This window comes from Magallana gigas, chromosome 4, assembly GCF_963853765.1.
Source record: "Magallana gigas chromosome 4, xbMagGiga1.1, whole genome shotgun sequence".
NCBI lineage: Eukaryota > Metazoa > Mollusca > Bivalvia > Ostreida > Ostreidae > Magallana > Magallana gigas.
Genome location: NC_088856.1, coordinates 37,922,477 through 37,946,622, shown reverse-complemented (window position 1 = coordinate 37,946,622; position 24,146 = coordinate 37,922,477). Strand labels below are relative to the sequence as shown.

Sequence of the window (24,146 nt, the reverse complement as noted above, 5' to 3'; positions counted from 1 at the left end):
CTTTATTTCATGCATTAATCGGATTTTTTCTCATATAAGTTTTCCTTTATTTTTCCTATAAAAGTAAATAATTACATGCATTTAAACACTCAATAATTATTTCATTCATCAAATTACGTATTATATCCCTAGTTGATGGGGTGTGTTCAGAATGGACTCAATTACATTATAATCTGCCCTGAAACATTACACCAATAATGACTCGATGCTCATATTGCATTACAAAAGGTATGACTCTCGTAGACATAAGGAAGACAAATCAATCAAAAAGTGCTCAGTAATATGTAATGAAATGAAAATAGTACGATAAGAAAGCGGGTACCCTGATAGAAGAAACAAATGATGGAGAATGATAATGATTGAGCACAAATTCATTGAAATCAACCTTAATAAACGATATCCCTTTTTTTGGCATTTGATCAGATTCCTTTCTTATGACATTTATATATACTCTACATTTCTGTGTTTCATTTTATTGTATCAATTTCAACACATTGTTCTTTTCTTATTATCGTCTGACAATTTTGTCATTTTAATTTTCCCACTCTCATATAATCGTTATATTTTTTTCAGTATCGTTTTCTTTTCCTTCGCTTTACTGACGAATGGTATAATTGTTTTAAAAACTGTGATACATTATTTGATGGTTCCCAAGTGGGTTTTGATCCATCAGCCCATTTCACTAAATAATGTCTTTTATTATTCATGTATTTCGATTTCAACAACTTTTCAACTTCATGCCATTGTCCATTTGGCTTGTTTTTATTTTTATCTTGATTAGCTCTGTCATTCACATTACTCTGACAGTTTTGCTTATTTACCTCATCTCGAGTTACATCATTTTGAATCTTGTTTTGTACTTCACCATCGTTTGCATGAACAGGTGGTGGTCTGAAATCTCGCGGATCCTTATATAACTTTAAGCGATTCGCATGAACCGATGATTTCAATTCTATGTGATTATCACATCGGCGCAACCTAAAGGAATGATTTGGGTTAACCTTAATTATATAATAAGGACCCTCCCATTTAGGTTGAAGTTTATGTTTCTTTCCTGGGGTACGTTTCATGATTTTAAGTAAAACCAGATCTCGTATTTGAAACTGGGGTACCTTTGTTTTTTTGTCATATCTTTGCTTTGTAACCTTTTGTACTTTTTGAACGTTTTGCTTCGCGATTTCCTGAATAATTTTGACTTTGTTTACCAACTCTTCTACATATTGTTTTGGTGCTTTCCTCAACTCTTCAGTTGGTAATAACGCAATATCCAACGGTAAGGACATTTCTTTTCCAAATACCATATAGTATGGCGAAAACCCCGTTGATTGCGTTGAGGGACTCATTCTAAATGCCATCAAAATACTGGGCAAAATTTCATCCCATTGTGTTTGTTCTTTTTGACAATAAGCCCGTAAAGATTGCGCAAGCGTGGAATTAATTCTTTCACAAGCTACATTACTTTGTGGGTGATAGGAACTTGTGACATGTCGTGTAACTTGAAAATTTTACACAAGACCTGCACTATTTTTGACATAAAATTTTGTCCCCTATCACTGACTAAAGTCCTAGGAGCCCCATACCTAGTAAAAATTTCTTTGTATAATAGCCTCTTGAGTTTTCATTGGCAAAGCTTCTGACCAATGCGACAAGGAATCTGTAACCAATAGAATGTATTGAAAGCCTTGTTTTGTTTTTGGTAACCCTGCCAAAATATCCATATGCCATCTATCAAAGGTACCTTGGACTGGCAAGGGATGCAATGGTGCATTTCGAGCTGACGTATCTCGTTTGACCCTTTGACAGATGTCACATGACGTTACATAATCGTAGATATTTTGATACATTTAAGGCCAAAAGTATTTTTGTTTTATCGCCACATATGTCCTTTGAACGCCTAAATGACAACCGCCTGCAATCGAATCATGATATGACCTTATCACATCATTTCTTAGTTTTTCCGGAACAGCCAATTGTTTTAAAATTACTTCCGTTTTTGCCTTATTTTTAGTTCTTGGTTGGACAATATGAAACAATACATCATTTATAATTTCATACTGATTTGCTTCATACGGAATTGCTTTTGCACGATTTTTATCGGATGGAAGAAGTCCTTGTTGTACACTGTAAAAAAATGTGCTTAGAATTCCAACACATTCTAAACACGTTTAAGCCTAAACACGTTTAGAATTGTGTTCAAATGCCAAACACATACTATGATACACATCTTAAATCTAAACATGTTTAGCTATATAAACGCCTAAGCGGTCAACTCAGTAGGGTGCCCGTTTTTCGCGCCTCTCCAGTGAGAAGAACAAAGAGAGTGACCCGTATGTAAATGGAAGACGTTTCAAAGAGGTAACTATCATTTCTTGTATTTTAAAGTAACACAAAATGCATTTGAGTACTTAAGTGAGTTAAAAACTTGGAGGCATACTTGCGTGTTATTATGGACAATCGAGAACTCAGAACTATGGTTTTTTATACTGTCCAAATGCTCGATTATACCTGTTTTATTGTTTCTGTATTGTATAAAGAATTGTGTTCCTTTTTATGGAGCAAATAGACCAACAGTTTTAAATGCATGGGTTTTTAACGTGTATTAATACTTTATAGACATTAGTCAGTACTTTGACTGTAACAAAACAATGAAGAATACTCCCTAATTTCCTCTGTTCCTTATTGAAAGCACTTGCAATTCATTTTAACTTGATAAAAATTATTTTAAAAATATTTTTGGAAAGCCAGGTATTTCCGAATGTTTATCATGAAATCTACCGATGTTTTATGTCGGGCTCGATATGTACATATATGTAGATCGAGTTAGGTCTTTTCACAATACAGTATATAACAACATCCGGTTACAGTTTTGTTGTCAAAATGGCAAGGCAATTTTACTTCTTAGAAAAGATTATGATATCCTTTCAGCTTTGAACTTTGAACCATTGCAGTACTAATTTCTATGGTTTACCATGGATTATGTTATTATCTTTATTTCATTACAGAGGAAGACTAGTACAAAAGGCAAAATCCATCAAATTAGATATCGATCATTTTATACTAAACCACCAGATAAAGAATCCGCTACCAAGAGGAGGAAATATTTTAATTCTTCCACCTGTAGAAGCACCCTCTGAAAGTGATTTTACAGAGGAAGAAGAAGATGAACTAGCAAGTTATCTGGCTCAGGCATTTCCGGAATTGAGAAGTCTCGAAAGGCATGATCCAGCATCCCTCATAAGAGACACAATTAAGTTTGTGATAAACACAACGACAAAAGCAAAAACTGGTAATTTTTTTATCATTCTGTGATTAACATGTATAAGTTAATGTGTTAATAATGTTTATATAGAAGTTTAGATATTATGTTTCTCTTAAAAACTGTAGAAAAAAATGTTGATTTGCAGACACTATGCTGAATGAACAATCAACGATAGAGAATGTGTTCGAGTGGTTATTGGGGAAAGGAATTTCCAAAGAAACAAGCCAGATTTTTAAAGGTAAAAGCAACATATATTTTATCTCATAGAGTTTGCATATCATAATACTAATATTATAAAAATGTTCACAGTTGTTTTAGTAAATAGTACATTCATTTACACTTCCTTTTTCAGAATAATATGAATTATTCAGTGTTTATAGTACCACAAATAACTTAGATGTTTATAATGTATTTTTAGGAGAACATTGCATGTGCATGAGTGTCCAGACCTAACAAGAAATAATGAGTCAGCAAAATTGCAGCATGTGCCCATTTTTCTGTAATGGAAAGGCAGGATTAATAAATCATCTCTTAAGAAAACATAAAACTGAGAAAAATTTTATAATTCACTGCAGTAATCCAGGCTGTGGGATCTCATTCACAAAACTTTCAAGCTTTCGACGCCATTATTATAGAAAACATGCAATCGAAGAAAATTTGAATAATGTTGAAGAGGATATCGATACAACAACTAATAACTCTGATATTGATATTGTTCCTGCTTGCAGAGAGACACAAAAATCTGAAGCATTGTTTTTGTTAAAATTAAAAGCTGAACACAATCTATCTGAAAAGGCACTTAACGATATTATGGATTCAACGAAAGAAATGCTGCAACATCAAAGTTCTGTAATTAAACAACGTTTGTCAACAGAAATTCCGGAGGATTTTTTTCAGACTGTGAATCGTGATGAAATGTTCAGACTTGATGTGTTTCTAGGACTAGAAACTGAACATTTACGTGAAAAAATTTTCGGAAGACACCTTGGATATGTAAAGCCTGTATCAGTTAAATTAGGCACAGAACAAGTGTTGAAAAAGGTAGGCAATAAGCATCGCTTTGTTGAAAAAGAAAAAAATGGATTTTTCATTCCCTTTTTTGGACAGCTGCATGAACTACTAAAAATGCCTGAAGTACAAGAAGACCTATCTGCTGAGACAGAAAGTACATTTCCATTACTGGATTTCAAAGATGGATTATACCATAAAAAATACTTTGATGATCACCCTGATGCTCTGCTATTTTGTTTATACCATGATGATTTTGAAATTGTTAACCCAATTGGATCACATCGCAAGAAACACAAAATATCTATATTTTATTGGATCCTTCTAAATATCAACCCTGCATTCCGCTTTAAAATACAAGCAATTCAACTACTTGGTGTTGCAAATTCATCAGATGTCAGAAAGTATGGTTTATCAAAACTTCTAGAGGACTTTGTTGAATCTATGAAAACAATTCACAAGGGAAAAGAGTTCGAGATCAATGGTTCTACAAAAACTTATTATAGAACTTTGTACTGTGTGTTAGGAGATACTCCAGCAGCACAATATTTAGGAGGTTTCAAAGAAGGGGGTTCCATGGCCAAAAAACCATGTAGAACTTGCAATATCACTAGTGATGAACTTGGGACTCAATTATCTGAACACCAATTAACATTAAGGAATGACCTTGAATACAATGATCATTGTGATGCATTAGAACATTTGGATAATGTGAGTAAAGGTACACGAAAATATTGGTCAAAAGAATATGGTGTAACAAAAAGGAGCATCTTAGCAAGCATTCCAGATTTTGAAGTGACTAAATGCATCTTGCATGATCCCATGCATGTTTTGTTAGAAGGCATTGTGAAACTTGAACTACAGCTTATTCTTCATTGTTTTATAGAGAAGAAGGGCTATTTTACCTTGCAGTTTCTTAACAATCTAATTAAGTCTTTTCCCTACTTAAAAGCAGAGTGTTCAGATAAACCACAATTATTGGAGAAAAAAGCGTTGGACAGGTCAAATAATTTTCCCATGAGTGCAATAGAAACAAGGAACTTTTTCGTTCTTTTGCCATTTATGATAGGAGATGTCATAGATAGTGAAGACAAAATGTGGGACAATTACATTCGTCTTTTGAAGATAACGCTTCTTGTCATGTCACCTTTTGCATCTTTTGATACAGTAGAAACATTAGAACAATTGATTTATAGCTTCAACTACAACTTTCAGAAATTACACCCAGAAATTCCCCCATTTCCAAAACTGCACTATCTTATTCACATACCTAAACAGATACTGAATTTCGGACCAGGAAGAAGTCATATGTGTACAAGACTTGAGGCAAAACATAGTTTTTTCAAGAACAAAAAGTGGAGGAATTTTAAATCTCTACCCCTTTCAATTGCTTTGCATCACCAAAGATGGATGTGTTTGCGACAGTGTGGTTATGCTGGTGAAAAATCACATGTTTATCTCTATGCAGGGGATGAAGTTTCTTCTGGTTGTGAAGTTGCTTTCCATAATCTTCCGCTTGTTGTTGGGGAGAAAATGCAAATGCAGAATCAAGAGGATCTGATTCCTGCAACTGTTCTAAAGACACCAAATGTTACCATTAAGGGAGTCTGTTATGAAAATGGTAGCGTGCTTGTACAAAGTTACTCTGAGGAAGAAGGGCCAATGATGTGTGTCATAAAAAAACATCTACATTTGCAATAATATTAAGTACTTTGAATGCTGCCCATTGTTTATTCAAGAATTTGATCCAGTGTTTAATTCATTTATTTGTGAGGAAAAACTGGACAACTTTTGTTTGATATCACTGGAACTGAAGTACAAATGGCCACAGATCTGCCACATTGTAAATGGGAATTTAATGGTTATGCTGTGGAATGTTGACTTCTGTTGGTGTTGAATTTCAAGGCATGTACAGATAATATAGTATACTTCACCACTTTGTTTTCATTGCAAATGGATTGCTAGTTTAATTACAATACATGTATAACAGATTTATTTTTCATTTTAAATCAATGAATGCAAGCAACATTTTCCATTAAGTTGGACTTTTTGATAAACTGTTTACTTTTCAAATCATTCTAAAATCAATGTTAGAATTAAATAAATGTATTTGATTTGATTTTACAGACAACGAAATAGATGGCTTCAGTCTTTTATACCTAACGGAAGAGGATATATTTAGGATGCTTCCAGGGAAGGTTGGTCCTGCGCGGAAGATTTTACAGCACATTAAAAAGGAGCAGCAAAAATCCAATGAAACTGAGGCGTCAAGGGACCACATTCAGGAAGACACTACGTCCAAAAAAAAGGAATACAGAGGAATTGTTGTAGAAGAATTCACAAAGGATCGAGACCAAAACACTACAAACCAATGCTCTGAATATAGAGGGATAATAGTTGAAGAGGTGGAAACTCAAGCCCATGAAGAAAAAACAACACATGATGCCAATATTCAAGGACAGGTAATACTTATTTAGTTTAATAAGTTTATTTGTTAAAAATGTCAGTTATTAAACATAATTCAGTTTTAAAAAGAAATGGAAGTGTATTTAATGTTGACCTTATTTCAGGATTATACTGATGTATCTTCCTTCATCCCTACTTACTCTCCACTGATCAAGGAACTTTTAAGTAAAGGAGAGATCTTTAAAGAATGGGACAAGTTTGTCGAAGAAACTGCTTATTTTATTTTGTCGAGACCTGCTAAGTTTGAAAGTAGGGGAATGTATGCAGACTTCGGCAGGATGATGTACCAGCGCTATCCTTGCATTGGACATAATGCTTTTGGGGATCCATGGGTAATTCATATTTATTTATGTTATGCATCAAATTATTTGCACATTTTGTTTAAATATTTTACTTTGACAATAAAATTTGTTACACAGGGATACTTCAACAAAAAGCTTTCTAAAAAAATCCGAAACATCCGTTGGAAATGGAATGCCCGAGGAAAAACAAACACCACTGTTAAAAAAAGAAGAGTTGAGCCTGAAGTCAAATTGATAGAAGGTATAAGAAACGACTTACACATATTTATGATGTCAGTTTACTAGAAATATTATATTAACTAATTATTTAATTGAATAATGCTTTTAATGTTTGTTAAAGAAGTTAAAATATTTTGAAATTTTACAGAACCCATGAGTCTATTGGATGCAGGCAAAATCTTTAAGACAGAAATGGAAAAGCCCAAGAAAGAAATGGACAGGGCATTGATAATGAAGGCTGTAAGAGGATCGTTCAAAGAGAGAAGGCTCTTCATCACCAAAAAGCATGATGGAAACCTAAAGGAACTCTTGAGAAAACTTCCAGTTCTTGGAAAGGCAGAATATGTAACTAATATTATACTGAATATGATTTTTATGTGAAGATTTAACCCCCCAAAAAATTAGACATTTCAATTTATAAACATTTTTAAAAATGTCATTATTATTATTTAACATATAATTGTAAAAACCAGGTGGAGAAGGAGTTTTTCTTGATTCAACCATCTCTGAAAAAAGAAAAAATTGTGGAAAACTGGACAGAGACCATGTCTCACTTGGATGTGGTATTGGGCTCTGAACATCAACAAGAGGTATGTTTATGTAAATTTGGTATATGCAATCATTTGAATAAATTTGATTTGTAAAGTGTACAATTTGTATATTGATTGTTTTGTAGTTCAATAATCATTAATTAGTAGGTCAATCAATCAAAAATGTTTAATTCTTTGCATTCATTTCAGGAGGATGATGTCAGTGTCCCCGGCACTGCTGAAGAGTATAGACTCTTGATGCAGCTTGAAAAAAAAATTGCTTTTCACCATAAAGTAAAGTCGGGGAAAAATCCTGTTATGATGACCATTAAGGTGATCTTTTCATTTGTTTGGTTTTTTTTTAATTAAAAGGAATAAACTAACTAAATGAATTACCCTACATTAATATACATGAACTATTAGTATTGCTACCATATTAATACATTTATAATCCATTATATAATTTATTGTCTGTACATGTTTCAGCCTTCAGAAATGAAGAGTTTACCAAACAAAGATGGTGATCCACCGAGACTTGTATTTGTACAAGGGGACCGGGGCATATGCAATGCCTATGTCATTGCAGGAGGGATACAGATGGAGGTCAGCACAAACCTAAGAGATGCCCTCACACACCTTCTCTATGCCTACTACGCTTGGGATTTGTCATATCCCAAAAACTACCTTCTCCTTGGCTTTTTGCAAGTGTATGTCCTTGGTGACAGGAAGAACAAATTTGCCATAAACCAAAATTATCTAAAGTTCACCAAGGCATTTGATGATATGAAAAAATGAATTTGACCATCTACTTCTTTTTACTTATAGGCTTACCGGTAAATTAAACGTGCAAAATCTAGAAAATTTGGCTAAAGTTAGTTTTTTTCCTATTCTCTTGTCTCAAGATTCAAAATGTGTGTTCAAGAAAGATTAGATTTTAAATAGTTTTGTACTTTAAATTTTCATAACTCTTTTGAATTTAGATATAAGTAGTAATTAAATACATGTATATCTTTATATTAGAAGACATACCTGAAATTTATTGTCACTTTGCCAAATTTGGTGTTCTGTTGTTTTTGTTTTATATGTAAATATAGACAAAAGATTTGATGTAAGTGACATCATTTGTTTCTTTATCTTTTTCTCTTTTTTCAAAAGAAATGTTGAAGAATATTTTTTACTGTGTGCAACAATATGAATTGATTGATGAAGATTTATTCAATTTAATTTTAGAAGAAATGCAGAAATATAAAGGACATAATGAATTGAGACTTGCCGAGTTAGACACATAAATTTTATGATGCAAAATACTATAATTTTTTAGCATTTAATAATTTTCATGAAGTGAAGCAAATGTCTCTTAGTGTGATTTTGATGTTATGGTATTGCAATTTGCACATACATTTTACAATTTTTAAAATACTTCAAAATTTGAATACTCAATATCTTTTCGTGAAGTCGAGCACACATCTATGGTGTGAAGCTGGACACATGAATTTTATGATATTGCACATACTCATTGTTTTAAATTAACATCACTCAATACCTTTTCGTGAAGTCGAGCACATACCTGTTGGTGTGAAGCTGGACACATGAAATTTATGGTATTGCACATGCACATTTAAAATGAGTAATTTTTAATTTTGCAATACCATAATGTCTGTGTAAAGTTGAATAAACATGTTCTTTAGCCCCCCCCCCCTTTTTTGTTTTTGCCAAAATATATGCCAAGAATTTTCATCACATTTGTTTCAGAAATTTCAATGTCATTTTTTACATCATTAGGTAAACAACCTGAACCTATACACATAATTTCTGACTTCTGTGCATTGATTTTAGCGCCTGATGCATTTCCATACAAATTAAAAACTTCAAAACTTTTGTTACAGAATTTGTATCTGATAAGGTAAGAGTTGTATCATCAGCATGTTGAAACATTAAAGCAACTTTATTTGACATTGGTATTTTATCCCTCTTATATTTGTATTACAACTCATGACATAATACAAATGTTATGCTAATAAAACATATAACAATGCAGAAATTAGACAACCTTGTCTAATAGAATTTTTGATAGGAAAATAATTTGTAAAAATACCCATTACATTTAACACTATTAAAAATATCACAATAAAAAAATGTTATCCACTTCTGAAACAAAGGTCCAACACCAAAAGAGTCTAGCACATCAAATAAATAATCATGACTAACCTTATCAAAAGCCTTTTCTTGATCAATTTTAACAATATAAACATCTAATTTATCCATTTCTACTAAATCAATTATATTTTTAACACTTACAAGTGTATCTGCTATATATCTCTCCCAGTTATGCAGCATCTTTGACTTTCTGATACAATATTTGGTAAAACAAGTTTTAATGTATTGGCCATAACTCTTGCAATAATCTTGTAGTCCACATTAAGTAAACTTATAGTCCTCCAATTTTTTGTCTCCCTTTTTCTTATATAACAATGTAATAACACCCATTTTCATATTGTGTGACAGTGTTTCTTTTTTCTCTATTTCTTTAAATCATTTAAATGATACATCTCTTAAAGATGGTAAAAACATGTTGTAAAATTCAACAGTTAATCCATCAGAGCCTGGAATCTTATTATTTGTCATTTCTTTAACATCTTTTACAATCTCTTCATTACAAATACTTCTACCACACATTACAACATCTCTCTCATCTAATATTTTCTTAACAAGTGATAAAAAATGTTTTTACTTTCTTCTTCAATTGTAACAGATGAATATAATTTTGAATAAAAATTGTGTTGAACTTCTAATAAGTCTTCTTTACTATTTCTTACCACTTCATTTTCATCTATTAAATCTTTGATTGAATTTGGTTTTGTCTAATTTTATCCAAATTCAAAACATATTTTGTACATTTATCAGACTCATTTGCCCATTGAGCCTTTGATCGAAGAATTGCACCTCTACATTTTTCCATTTCAAACTCTGACAGTTCACTTTTTAATGTTTCATATCCATCAATGTCAATTTTTTCACCATTTGCAATTCTCTATGATAACCTTTTTATTTTGTTTTGTAAAGCAACATATTCTTTGTTACGTTCCTTAATTCTATTTCTACTATAATACTGCAAACATTTCTTAATCTTAAAATTATCCCACCATACAAAAAAACATGTGTTATATAACATACATTTTTTTTCTTTTTCTATCAACCGTATAATGTTTTCCTTGTATATTTCATCATCTAATAGTTCATCATTGAGAATTCATAAGCCAGGACCTCTTTCTACATCTTCGTTATCAAAACACTGCACGAAAAAACGCCTTTTATTATATTTAATTTGTTATAAAATGTTTACAAAAGATGAACTTGAACCTTTGATTACCTTTTAATTTCTAAAAGATGATCTTTTAGCTTTAATTTGAGAAAAGTTAACGAAAGGTCAACATTTTTCAACTTTTATATTTAAAAAAGGTGATTATTACCTTCTGTTTTCGAAAGATGAAAAAATATGAACTTTAATTAGCCGACATATTTAAAAAGATAATTTTTCACCTTGTGAATTTTTAGAAAGAATAATATATTAATACATGTTAATTTTTTTTTTATTTTTTAATTATTCCTTACTTGAAAACTTATAATTATCAATTGCACGTAAAGTGTCACATTTGTTAACTTCATCCTTTCTTCTTTAAATTTATCAACTGTTTAATATATTGGCATATTTTCCCATGTATTTATTTAATTATCTACATGCATTATCATCAAATAAGTAAATTAATGGCTCTAGATCTTTTCAATATTTATTTTAAGAAATAATGATATATATATAATAACATGTTATCATGTACACACATGATATACCATTGTTGAACAATTAAATTGTGACTTAAATTGAAATTAAATACACATACCAGTACTTAATCAATTTAATTGTATAATTTATACAAATACAAACTCATTTGAATCCTTTTGACAACAAATTAAAAGTCAAAAAGGAAAGTCAATTATGACAAGGTAAACACATTTATAATAAATGTATGTACATTGTGTTGTCAAAAAAATCATCATAAAAATGATAATATGATTTCAATAATTATGATAAAACAAAGCAGGGATATAATATTCAGTTCACACAATATATCTCTCTCTTGGGCAAACTACAATAACATCTTTTCCCAAAATACTTTCAGTAGCATACACAAATTTACTTTTTATTCTCTGAACAGGAATATACATTGATGAACTTTGCTGTTCAAATTGATTTCTATACCATATTTCCACTGGTTTTCCAAATGAAAATCTCAATGAATTTGGTAGACGTTTAAACCAAACAACTTTTGCTAAATAGTGACTTTTTAATTCACCATCAATCATGACTTTGTGCTCAAAAAATCTGACAATTTGACCTGGATGGGGTGTGAGATCACTATAAGTATGTACAAGTTCACCATCATCTCCACACCAGAATGCTAAAATAAAGGAGGAACGGACACTACGGCCGTGCTTTGAGCCTAAAACAGATCCATTTATGTACAACTCTTTTCCTACTTTCACAGAAGTACACAATTTCAATTGCTTATCACCATACAAAAATGAATACATATTTTGAAGTTCATTCAACTCAACATCAGTTAATATTTCACCCTTATACTTTTTGGTAAAGATACCATTGTTATTACTCCAGTCAACTGATTGTAAATTTATTTGAATTGAGGCTTTTTCTACATTACTAGTATGCTGTGTTGATTTTAATTGCTGATGTAAGGTTCCACGCACACTGTCAGAATGAAATTTAGTCAGGTCATTAAATAGACACAAAAAATCATCATCAAAATCTGACTGTTTTTCCCTGGCCCAACTCTCTTTCAAGTATTTTTTCATAATCTGGGTTTCAATACTTTTTCTGTTTGTTGGATAAGAACCAAGTATTCCGTTTTCTCTCTCAAAACTGAACAACCAAAACGAGTAGATTGGACCAAAGTCAAACAAACAATCTAACAAATGACCATGCAAATGCATATTTGGTGTTACAAAATCAACTCCATAAAGTTGTTCAAACTTTTTACAAAAACTAACCAATAATCCATCAGCTACTTTTACATTTCCTAATGAAATGTATCTAGAACACAACCGTCTACATGCTAATACATATTTTCTCCAGCATTCTAAATGTTCATCGGGTATGACATCTTTTAAAGCATAAACTGAGAACAGTAGAGTCCAATTTTTCCACTGATCAGCATTAAATGATCCATAAGAGGATGAAAACTTTTTAGGTAATTTGCCAATATCAGATGGACAGAAAATTTTCTCTATCTTCTCTTGAATAACTAAAAAATCACTATCTTTTAAGATCATTTTAGTTTTCCATACACTTATCATATGTTTAGCAGTCCCAAGGAAAAGATTGTGCATTGGGTCAATCGGTGTCATCCTTATTGGGTCAAAATAGTCTAAATCTAGCAGACATGACACTCTTACTCCATGCTTCTTTTCTAGGTTTTCTTTTTCAGATTTTAAAGAACATTTAGAAATTTTCCCACAAACTTCCCTGTGATGAAAATTTGTTCTTGGAGGCCAAGTGCTTCTGTCAAAACCACCAAATATCTTTTCTCCTAACACACCTGGAAACTTTTTTTCACATTTGTTACAGCCTAAGTTAGCCATGTGACCATAAAACCCACATAATTTCCTGCTTGCAGGAACATCACATCCTACACAAAGGAGAGCCAATCTGAACTTTTTAGTTTGGTTTTTGGATTTCCTAGATTTAATATGAAAACCATTATGCCAAGCATCATTTAGTTCGTCCACTAAAGGTTGAAGAAATGTATTTGTTGGTGGTTCTTTCTTCATATCAGGTATTATACCAATTAACATAATGTTTTCCCTTTTAAATCTTTCTTCTCTTGGTAAATTTAAAACTGATAAGTAAATAGCTCCTACAGAGTAATTGGTATGCTTAAAGGGCTGAAACCAGTCTACATTCAGCATTAAACCATAATTTCCTTCCTCTGTAAAAAAATTGTATTTTCTACCATTGAAATCTTTCCAGATATTTCCATCATAAACATCATGAAGAATATTTTGTTGGGTTTGTCTAGATCTCCACCTTTCACATTTATCCTCAAAATCTTCACGATTTACAAAAGTTTCAAGTGATGACTTTAATGATTTGTAACAATATGTTTTGAATGGTACAAATTTTGAAGCACCTGTTTCTCCTACATCTTTAAGTAAAGGTTCTTTACATGTTTTACGCATGTATGCAAGTCTATGGTTTGGAAAGCACATATGATTACAGAGTTTTGATTGTTGTCTACCTTCAACACTTAAAAAACAATCATTCAAGTCATACAATGTAAAACACTTTCTACATACAACATACTTTGAAAATTGTGACTTGCTGTTGGCTAAAACTTTTGACATTGTGTATAAATTCTGTGGGAAAATTTTTACTATTGTTTGAAGTGCTGCTGAAAAATTACTTAAAAAATTAAATACAGTTGAAAATAGTTTTAATAATGCTTCAACAGCTGAGTCTGACACATTGTATACCGATTGCCACAGTACTAAAAATGTACATACAACTCGTGTCAAAACATTAATGGATTCTGACTCGGATACCACAGCTTTTTTCGACTCTTCAACATCTAGATCTGTATCCATTGAAATGTCAATTTCATCAGAATCAGAATCACTGGTTTCTAAACTTTCACTTCCATTCTCAAAGTCTATGTCAAAAAATGTTTCAGCATCTTCCTCACTAATATTACAAAAAGTTTTGTGTTCAATATATTTTTTTTTGGAGTCATAGTTTTTATACACAACTTCTTCCTCATCTGAGAAAAGGGGAGATTCTTGATGAGCATCATCATCATCTGTATTGCTATCAGAACTTGTACATACATTGGAAGAAGAAAGATTGATCTTATCATTGCCACAGTTTTCCATATGTCGCCGAAAATGTCGGTCGGAAAACTCTAATTTACATGCTGTACAAAACTTTCGTGGTCGCTTTGCTGCAGATGCCATATTGTAACACATATACAGGCAAGCAAGAAAACAAATTAATTTTGCACAAAAAATAAAGATGTCTTGTATTAAAAAATTCCCAAAAATATCAAAGACAAATCCATAACATTCACATACATATTTAAACTGATGTTCACAACACACGAATGGAAAAAGCTCCTGATCACCAAATTGCTGAAATTACTTGACTGTTTTTTCATCTCCATTAGCGACTACCCTTTGAAATCTGTAAACATTAAAAAAATTTTTTATATATTCTGTAACATGCTCTGTATGAAGTAAAGAGATATTGTGGCAAATTCATTTTTTATTTACTGAATATCATGAAAACATAATTATATATAGTTCTTGTAAATACTTATATTTAAAATGATAATTGCTAATGAAAGAGATATACGTTTATACATTGTATAGAGTCAACACCTAATGATCTTTACATTTTTAGTTGCGTTACTTGCTTCTTTATAAAATATAAAGCATATAAAGCAAGTTAATGCCTAGTTCTTTTCATAATTTGTTAAATTACAAAATGTCCTTGGGGTTCAAGAAGAAACACATTTAACTAAAAAAATATGAATAAAAATGTGTTTATATGGTGGGTCACCTCTCCACATCTGCCTGGCTATAGGATAATTTCAAATGAAAACACCTCTCCACGGCAAAGAGGCATGAGGATCTCCAATGTTTACTTAAATGAACTGAATTTTTTTAATAACACTGTTTAATGTAGATAATTAGAAATTTGAGGGTCACCTCTCCATATCTGCCTGGCTATAGGATAATTTCAAATGAAAACACCTCTCCACGGCAAAGAGGCATGAGGATCTCCAATGTTTACTTAAATGAACTGAATTTTTTTAATAACACTGTTTAATGTAGATAATTAGAAATTTGAGGGTCACCTCTCCATATCTGCCTGGCTATAGGATAATTTCAAATGAAAACACCTCTCCACGGCAAAGAGGCATGAGGATCTCCAATGTTTACTTAAATGAACTGAATTTTTTTAATAACACTGTTTAATGTAGATAATTAGAAATTTGAGGGTCACCTCTCCATATCTGCCTGGCTATAGGATAATTTCAAATGAAAACACCTCTCCACGGCAAAGAGGCATGAGGATCTCCAATGTTTACTTAAATGAACTGAATTTTTTTAATAACACTGTTTAATGTAGATAATTAGAAATTTGAGGGTCACCTCTCCATATCTGCCTGGCTATAGGATAATTTCAAATGAAAACACCTCTCCAAGGCAAACAAGCATGAGGATCTCCAATTTTTAGCTTAGTAATTTTTTCTACCACTATACTAGAACCTGTACTCTTTGAATTGGGATATTTTTGTTGACGATTTGCTATTTTGAGGAAAATAATTCAACAAATACATGACTTACTGCATGTTAAAGAAAAACTCAGTTTTATACATGTACATATTACTGGTTTTCATTTGCACATCACATGTGTTATCATAAAATGATATCGTGATTGACATGCATCAGCCTTAATAACTTCACAGCATGGTTACAGTTTGGAACAGGGGTATAAATATGATGTAATATTCAGTAATAATCATTAAATTCAGTTAAAGTATTTTCATACCTGAAGAGGGTGTATTATTACATTTTCATAGAATTCTCTCTTTGTTCAATAGCTGCAACTCGTTTTTTCAACACTGAATATTCCATAAAACGCACATACAATGGATCTGAGGTGAATGTTATAAAATTTTGATTATCTTTTGGTTTCACTGATGATGATGATGATGATGATGATGATGATGGTGTTGATGGTGATGATTGTTGTGTTGATGATGATGATGATGAAGACAACCAAGAAATTGATGTTTTGTCTGGACAGGATGAAGCATTGCAGAGGCAAATGTGGTTTTTTTCTATACTTGCTTTCTTATGCAGTTTCTTCTTTTGTCTGTTTTCTTTCCTTTTCCTTTTTCTAAATTTCCTTTTGCTTTCTAAACTATGTTTACCCATCTTTTCCTTTGAAATAAAAATGTTTTACAAAGAAATTAATATACATCAGTTGATATAATTATACTGTTTACATGTATAATATATATATACACATTGCTTTCCATTCACAATAATTCATAGGACTCTCATTATTTTTTATCTGCAAAACCCAAGTACAAAATTCTGCAGGATTAAGTGATATTAACCGGTACATGTACATCCACTAAGTATCATTCCTTATAAATGTACATTTCTTACAAAATTGATTGTAATTTATAGCTCCGTAGAAGGGAACTACCACCAAGTATGATTCCCTATATATTTTCTTACAAAATTGATTGCAATTTTTAGCTCTGTAGAAACTGACAGGACTGAAATCTACTGTACACAACCCATATCTGATTGGTCTAAAGCTTCTGCAACCATGGACTGCACGAAATAATCGGGATGATGTCAGACTCAATTTCCCTTAGAAGACAAATTAGCTGGGTTTTTTTTATCTTACTTACTGATGTACATTAACAATAATTTAGGTACTTACTTTTTACGAACAATTTCTTAATGTGCAATGCAAGTACTTGCATCTAGCACTGATGATAGCAGGCGTGGCCTCTTTGACTGGAGTATATGTATACCTTTATAAAACAAACAACAAAAGATACATGTAATTAGTTTATACATCAAATTCATGATAACAAAATCCTATGCTCAGAGAAATGCTTCATGATATTTATCTTTATCTTTGATTTAAAATTTTATCAATTAAATGCCTTGAAAAATAATTTGTGTGTACACACAAATGACACAATGTCAGGCTAGAAGCAAATTTTTACCTGTGACCTCCAATAATGACACAACCATTCAAAAGGCAATTTCATAATCAACTTATGTTATATCCTAAATGACTTATATATAATTTTTACTGTGACAAATAATGCATGACATGCAATTATGGACAGTGTGATGCTCTAACCTGACTGTCTTTAATTTTAGTTTGTTTTACCCCTTTAATCAATGTAATTCAAACATATTTCATATCTTTTTCACCTTTGCATCAAGCATTTACCAAAAAACAGTGAGCTTAAAAAGACATCCTAGACTACATACCAATAAATCCTCGGAAATTGTCCTGCACTATGTTGATGCTAGCTCTTGGGCTTCCAAGCACATGTACCAATCACGGGGTTCTGCAGGGGGTTCCTGTGACTAATTGGGATTCCCGCGCATCCCCTTTTGCCGCGCATCCCCTTTAGCGCGGAATTTGTCCCTCTCAAGAAAAGTTGTCGCTGTCACTAAACCTAGAAAAAATGAGCTCTCCTCTCGATTCGCAAAGTGATAGAATCTTTAGTGATGACGAAGGTGAAGTAGGTTCCTGCACTGGTTCCTCACCAAAACAGAGAAACGGGACTTGTAGTACTCCATGCCAAATTGGAAAGACCCCAAAACGACGCCGAATTCTGCCCACCATGTTGGATTCATCGGGAGCAGAGGAAAGTGATGCAGAAAATTCTCAGACACAGGTAGGTTTGTTCTTATCCTCATAAATTTTTGAACGAATGCAGATATAGCACACTTTTGTACCTTATCGCTTTATTTTGATTATCAAAAAAAGCAATTTAAAGATAATAAACTTATAAGATAGATGATCTTCGCATAGCTTCCCCGCGTACAATAGGCTCATATATTGTTTACATTGTAGAGAAGGAAGTAAACAATATTAACATTAGTTTCGTATTTATGTGGAAACGTTACAAATATACACATACAGTAGCAAAATTATGCTGATTACTACAATTTTTTTAATTTAGAGGACTTATTTGTACTTTCACCTTTTCTTTACCTTTTGTTCATACAAAAATTAACAATACGAAATGGCTTTATTACAAATACTAGAGAGGTTCCGAAAAATCTATTTCTACTTTCACTTTTAATGTTTTGATTACAGGGAAATGACAGTTCGAGAGCAAGTAGTACTTCTTCTACACCGACTGGTCACCAGCTGCAATCAAGTAAAAGGGTCAAAGTGAATCAAACACCTGTCTGTGAGCCAAATAAATGTAAGTAACACAATAACCGACGTTTATCAGTTGGACACTTGATGTATTTTTTATAATCGATTAATTAATGTAAGTTGTAAATGTAACGTTACATTTTTACATGATGATTATTAATTGTGTAATTGTATTGGCATTTTTTTAGAAACACTCAGACCATCGTACCTTTCAGTCTCTTTAAATTTTAAAACAAATCAAAGATTGTGCTGAACGTTTATTGACATAGTTTTACATCTTGTTGCCCCTTGAATGTCCCCCTATTGGTCAGTTAAATAATAGAAAAAACAGCATGAGAAGTGCAAAATTATCAGTTGTGTAACATGTTTGTGAGTTTTGATCTAATCTCAATCATTATTTAATTATATATAGCTACAACAAGTTTGTTAGAGAAAATCCTTCTCCAACAAGATGAAATATTAAAACGAATCAAGGCGTTAGAGAAAAAAGAACAGGAGAAGGAAGAAACACGGGAAGAAAAAGTATACGTACCACCTAGTATACGAGTAAGTACATGTGCAAATTTTTAAACGATAAAGCAATGATTTAATTTTTATTTTATTTTATTTTTTTAATTTTTCTATTCGATTATTCTATTTATATATATACACACACACCCACACACATGGTGTATTTAGAAATCTAGGACGAATCGCTGGCAATAATATAATATTTATCACATTTGTTGTTGCAGAATGCAATTAGGGATGGCTACAGCGATGGACTCAAACGGGGATATACTTGGATGTTTGACAAAAAGAAGTAAGAATATAGAAACTATATAGAAACACATCCATTAATATTTGTTAAATGGCTGCTTTTATAGGTTAAAATTATGAAGAAATTAAAATGAGACATTAGAAATTCACAGCAATTATAAATAACTAACTTTTGATATATCACATAATAAGTTTTAAAACTTTTAAAAAGTCAAATGATTGTGTTTATATTTATTATAAAGTAACAATTTCAGACAGCAAGATGATGAAAACATCGAAATGACCAACCATATTTTGATGTTTGTTAAGGGCTGGAGCTCTGATGTTGAAGAGAGGGTCATCCACTGTAAGTTTTACTGTCACTTTCATGCACATAGTTTACATGTTTGTGTAATTTCTTTAATGTATAATTGAATCAAGAGCTGATAAATTAGGATTTTTTCCCACTTTCTGGAGAAAAATGGTGACATAGGTTTTTCTTCTTCCAAACAAATATAGCATGCATCCTAATCGCAGTATCTACCTGATAGTTTTCACTCAGTCTGTTTGTTTTCATTTGCTACTCCTTTAAGAATTATCTGCTTTCTCAAATACAAAAAAATCATCACAATTGTAAAGTTCTCATTTAAATACACTCCACCCCAAGTAAGTGTACATGTCATCTGCAAACTCCATGCATCTGATAGGTGATTCATTACAAGGTTTGCATGTGCACACCTGATTTTGATTTTTTTTTTCTTAGGTGGCATAAAGAGATACTTTATTTCTAAACGGCAGGAGTCAGTCCTCAAATCAAAAAATAAATTGCAGGAGCAAAAGCAGAAGAGAGTTATTTATGAAAGAAAGAAGGAGGTAACATTAACATATTCATATTTACTTAAGGTGGTATGGGACACCTTTCTATTGTGACATACCTCCAATCGAAATAAACCATAAAATGAAGTACATGTATAATTTTATTTTAAAGTTTTCTTTACCAAATTTGTTATCCAACAGTGTAACACAATGGGTTCAAGCATTAGCTACGTATCTGTAAGTCATGAGGTTTGAATTCCGCAATGACTTTTATACTTTTAATCAAATTTAACGTACCTTAATGTTTTCAAAATAATTTAAATCATTTTTTTTTTTGTCAGACACTGTAAATTTTAAAAATTCTAAAATGGTAAAAGCATTTTGATGATAATGTACTTTTATCCACATTAATATCAGCAGGTGTCTCATACCACCTCAATTATTCATTCTTGATCTGCATCACTGCAATGTACTGTATTTAATTAATTAAAACATTTAATTTCAATCCTCTACAGAAAGCAAAGAGGAGAAAAACTGCACTGGAACACCTTGCAAGTAGGGGGTGGGAAAATGAGATGAGAAGGGCCCAAGTAAGAAACATCTTAAAGGTGGAGTTTACCTCCAGTGATGAGGAGTGTGATGGTGGATTCATCTCCCATCCACTCTCGTGGCAGAGCGATAAACTTGCCAAGGTGAAGTCCCACCTAGATAAAACTTTTCTGGAGATTTGCTCGGTAAAAAGTAGGAGGATGCTACAATCTAGGAGTGTTGGGGCAATTAATATTAAGCCAACTCCTACGTGTCCAGAGGTGTGTCCTTGGATGGTAAAAAAAGATTAAGTTGTTTCATTTTTTTAAAGGTATATATTGTGGCATTTTTTATGATCAAAATCTTGTAAAAAAAGTTTCATTTTACTTCATTGAACCATCAAATGAATTTCAACGATATCAAATATTCATTTTAATTATTTATCCTCGTGGAAATATTACAAATTCTTTGCATAACTCTGTCTTCAGCTAGTTCAATTATATGTATCACCCTTTGTCTGAATTTTATGTGGACTGTTACTTAAGCATTCAATGCTTATATATATATGTTTGTATGAAATATTTTTGTATCATTCTCTTTGTCAAGGATATTAATAATATGTTGATTGGCCGTATAATATCTTATTTAGTTTGCTTCTTTGTTGAAAAATCTCGAATACTCAGATATCTCGAAGTTTTTAAACAGTCCCATCTAGTTCGAGATGACTGAAGTTTGACCGTATATACCTTTAAAGAATTGCATGCCATTGATGTTAAGACTTAATGAGATTTATGCACTCAGTAATTTGATACCAACTTGAAAATCATGCAATTAAATATTTTTTAAAATTATACATGTATGTGGAAATATACATGTGCATTAAATTGTATGAAATGAAAAACTCAATTTAAGATCACACATTATCTTTAACTGTTCTATTTACATGTATCTGGTATGTACAGATACATGAATGTATATAGATTTATTTTATTTGCTAATTTTTTTATAAAATACATTGTACATGCATGCATAAAAACATTTTCATTTTTTTTTTCAATGACAATTTTCCAAAAGTTGTAAGAAGAGAATATGCATGTTCATTGAAAGAAAAATTAATTGTATAAGTTTACATATACATATGTATATAACTATATATATATATATGTAGTGATGAATTCGAAGGATTTTTATTGACTCTAGTACATGTATCTGTATTATATATAACTGTATGTAGTGTTGAAGGTTTTTTTATTCACTCAAGTTGCTGTATTATTAATATTAGCAAACAGTTTCTACCAAATGGTATCGATAGTATATTTTTGTCAAAATTGAATATTCGATTTATGAAACAGGGGGTCATTTTAGCTTCTTTTTTTGCCTCTTAACAAATTTCTGAATCATTTATTTAACCTAATTTGTAAAATTAATTTGTTTGGTTTTAGCTGTAAGCAATCATAGAAAAATTCAACTAGTATGTACTGTGATTAGAGAAGAACATGTACTGGTATATATAGATTTTGTAAGTTTCAAGATTGTTATAAAGACCACCTGTAATGTTGATCACCTCTTCAATGATTTCTTTTAACAAGTTTCATCAATATGCTTACATTGATTACCATATTTGTATTAAAATTATTCATGTTGTGTATTCTTGCCATTTGAAACCTAGATGTAAACATGCAATCTAATCTCTAGTCATTATAAATGTTATTATGATATAATTGGGTTTTTTTTTAAAGAATAAATTTGTTGTTTAATCAATTGATATTTTTTATTAATATATTCATTTTAAAATTGTATTTAGCATTACATTAATTGACTAATATAGTTTGTCATTATGAGAAAGGAATTTAAAACTTAATGTAAATTGTGAACCAAAACTGACTGAAGGTAATATTTTCACTGGTCGAAAGGCAGAAAAGGGTAGAAAATACTCCAAGTACAAGATTCACGATGACAAACTGCTGTCAAACATAAGATTATATAAAAGGATAAAAGATAAAAAAAAAAGGTAACAAAAGACGACCTTTTTTTAAATAGAAAGGTAATCAATAGACATAAAAAGGTATAAAAGATGAATTAAAGATTGTTAAAGGTGATATTTTGTAATATATCACAAGGCAGATTGGGAGTATAGGCAATGCATATTAGATAACAAAAGGTTTTAAAAGTTGACAGAAGTAAATCTTTCAAAATAAGAAAGATGATAAAAGTCCAAACTGCATTAGTTGAAAAGGTGTTGAAAGATTGTTTTTCTTGAGTTAAAAGGTAATAAAAGATAGCATTTCTATTTTTAAAAGATTTATAAAAGTGGGCCTTTTGGATATCTTTTTTATGCTCAAAAGTTGAACAAAATATTAACTTTTATACCTTTCCACAAAATATAAAAGATATTTAAAAGGTGTAAAAAGGTAAACAAAAGTTAGCCATTTGGTTATCTTTTGGATAAACAAAAGGCGATTTTTCGTGCAGTGAAATAAAGTACAACCATTGAAGGATCACTCAGGGTAGTTTAAACATAATATATATATTTCGTACAAACTTGCTAAGTTCCTGAGATATCAATATATAATCTATGCTACTTTGAACAATGGTATTTTCAACAACCATTTTTCTAAAAAAACATTTTCGTTGTCGCATTTCTATTCCTCCATATATCAGCAACACAGTGCTTGTTCATTAATTCAAACAATGCTTTATAACTTTTATCATACATGTGAACTGTTTTCCCGCACCGATCAATTTCACATAGTGTATTATTAAATCTCCCAATATTATAAAATTATTTGATCTAGCTATTTTTTCTGATATAACATCAAAATATGACGATCTTTCTGCTACCTTGTTGGGTGCATATATGTTAATAATATCAACTACATCTTCATTTTCCTTATATCTAATATGTAAAAATCTTCCATCTAAACCTTTTACTAAGTTTACATTTTCTTTCAAATAATTCCTTACCAAAAACGAAACACCTCTAGCAGCTCTATCATAATTGTTCTAAATTATTTCACCATCCATAAATGTTTGTATCTTTCTATAACTTCACTTTTCCAGTATGTTTCCTGCAATTCAATAATGTCATACTTTTTTTCTAGAAACAAACTAAATACAGTTTTAATTTTATCAACATCACATAAACAATTGCAGTTCCACGAAGTAACTGACATAACACAGGTATAAAATAAAATGAAAATAATTCTATCCATTTTATTAATTCTTTTTAGCCTTTCCTTTCTTTACTTTTTTCTTTCTTTTCGTATTCCCTTTGATGA

At 31.2% G+C, this 24,146-nt stretch overlaps 2 protein-coding genes and 1 long non-coding RNA gene across 6 annotated transcripts; 2 read left to right on the top strand and 1 right to left on the bottom strand.

The window, feature by feature from the left end:
* Positions 1-2,144: 2,144 nt before the first annotated feature.
* Positions 2,145-9,481, top strand: LOC117684453 (uncharacterized). 2 transcript variants are annotated; one of them, XM_034456744.2, is made up of 10 exons: positions 2,145-2,355; positions 3,003-3,286; positions 3,405-3,497; positions 6,395-6,729; positions 6,838-7,065; positions 7,153-7,276; positions 7,403-7,599; positions 7,728-7,844; positions 7,995-8,117; positions 8,271-9,481. In XM_034456744.2, exons 1-10 carry the CDS (start codon positions 2,336-2,338, stop codon positions 8,577-8,579), a joined length of 1,830 nt encoding a protein of 609 aa, XP_034312635.2. In that variant the 5' UTR covers positions 2,145-2,335; the 3' UTR covers positions 8,580-9,481. The 2 variants fall into 2 exon arrangements, with proteins under 2 accessions (XP_034312635.2, XP_065938423.1); XM_066082351.1 differs by lacking the exon at positions 2,145-2,355 and having other exon boundaries at positions 2,910-3,286.
* Positions 9,482-11,860: 2,379 nt separating this feature from the next.
* On the bottom strand, positions 11,861-18,018 carry LOC117688626 (uncharacterized). 2 transcript variants are annotated; one of them, XR_010713181.1, is made up of 4 exons: positions 17,883-18,018; positions 17,317-17,410; positions 16,408-16,802; positions 11,861-15,033 (listed from the first exon to the last, which is right to left on the bottom strand). It is a non-coding gene; the product is annotated as an uncharacterized lncRNA (long non-coding RNA). The 2 variants fall into 2 exon arrangements; XR_010713180.1 differs by having other exon boundaries at positions 16,710-16,802.
* A 52-nt stretch (positions 18,019-18,070) lies between these two features.
* On the top strand, positions 18,071-22,588 carry LOC105336570 (uncharacterized). 2 transcript variants are annotated; one of them, XM_034462915.2, is made up of 7 exons: positions 18,071-18,295; positions 18,721-18,832; positions 19,199-19,308; positions 19,521-19,588; positions 19,800-19,891; positions 20,288-20,397; positions 20,856-22,588. In XM_034462915.2, the coding sequence occupies exons 1-7, from the start codon at positions 18,083-18,085 to the stop codon at positions 21,177-21,179; spliced, it is 1,029 nt and encodes a 342-aa protein (XP_034318806.2). In that variant the 5' UTR covers positions 18,071-18,082; the 3' UTR covers positions 21,180-22,588. The 2 variants fall into 2 exon arrangements, with proteins under 2 accessions (XP_034318806.2, XP_034318805.2); XM_034462914.2 differs by having other exon boundaries at positions 19,199-19,332.
* The last annotated feature ends 1,558 nt before the right edge of the window (positions 22,589-24,146 follow it).

Coding starts and splice junctions, on each gene's coding strand:
- LOC117684453 (XM_066082351.1), top strand. CDS start 2,977: ATGTTATTATCTTTATTTCATTACAGAGGAAGACTAGTACAAAAGGCA. Junction 7,066..7,152: donor ATGCTTTTGGGGATCCATGG/GTAATTCATATT, acceptor TTTGTTACACAG/GGATACTTCAACAAAAAGCT. Junction 7,277..7,402: donor TGAAGTCAAATTGATAGAAG/GTATAAGAAACG, acceptor GAAATTTTACAG/AACCCATGAGTCTATTGGAT.
- LOC105336570 (XM_034462914.2), top strand. CDS start 18,083: ATGAGCTCTCCTCTCGATTCGCAAAGTGATAGAATCTTTAGTGATGAC. Junction 18,296..18,720: donor CAGAAAATTCTCAGACACAG/GTAGGTTTGTTC, acceptor TTTTGATTACAG/GGAAATGACAGTTCGAGAGC. Junction 18,833..19,198: donor TGTCTGTGAGCCAAATAAAT/GTAAGTAACACA, acceptor AATTATATATAG/CTACAACAAGTTTGTTAGAG.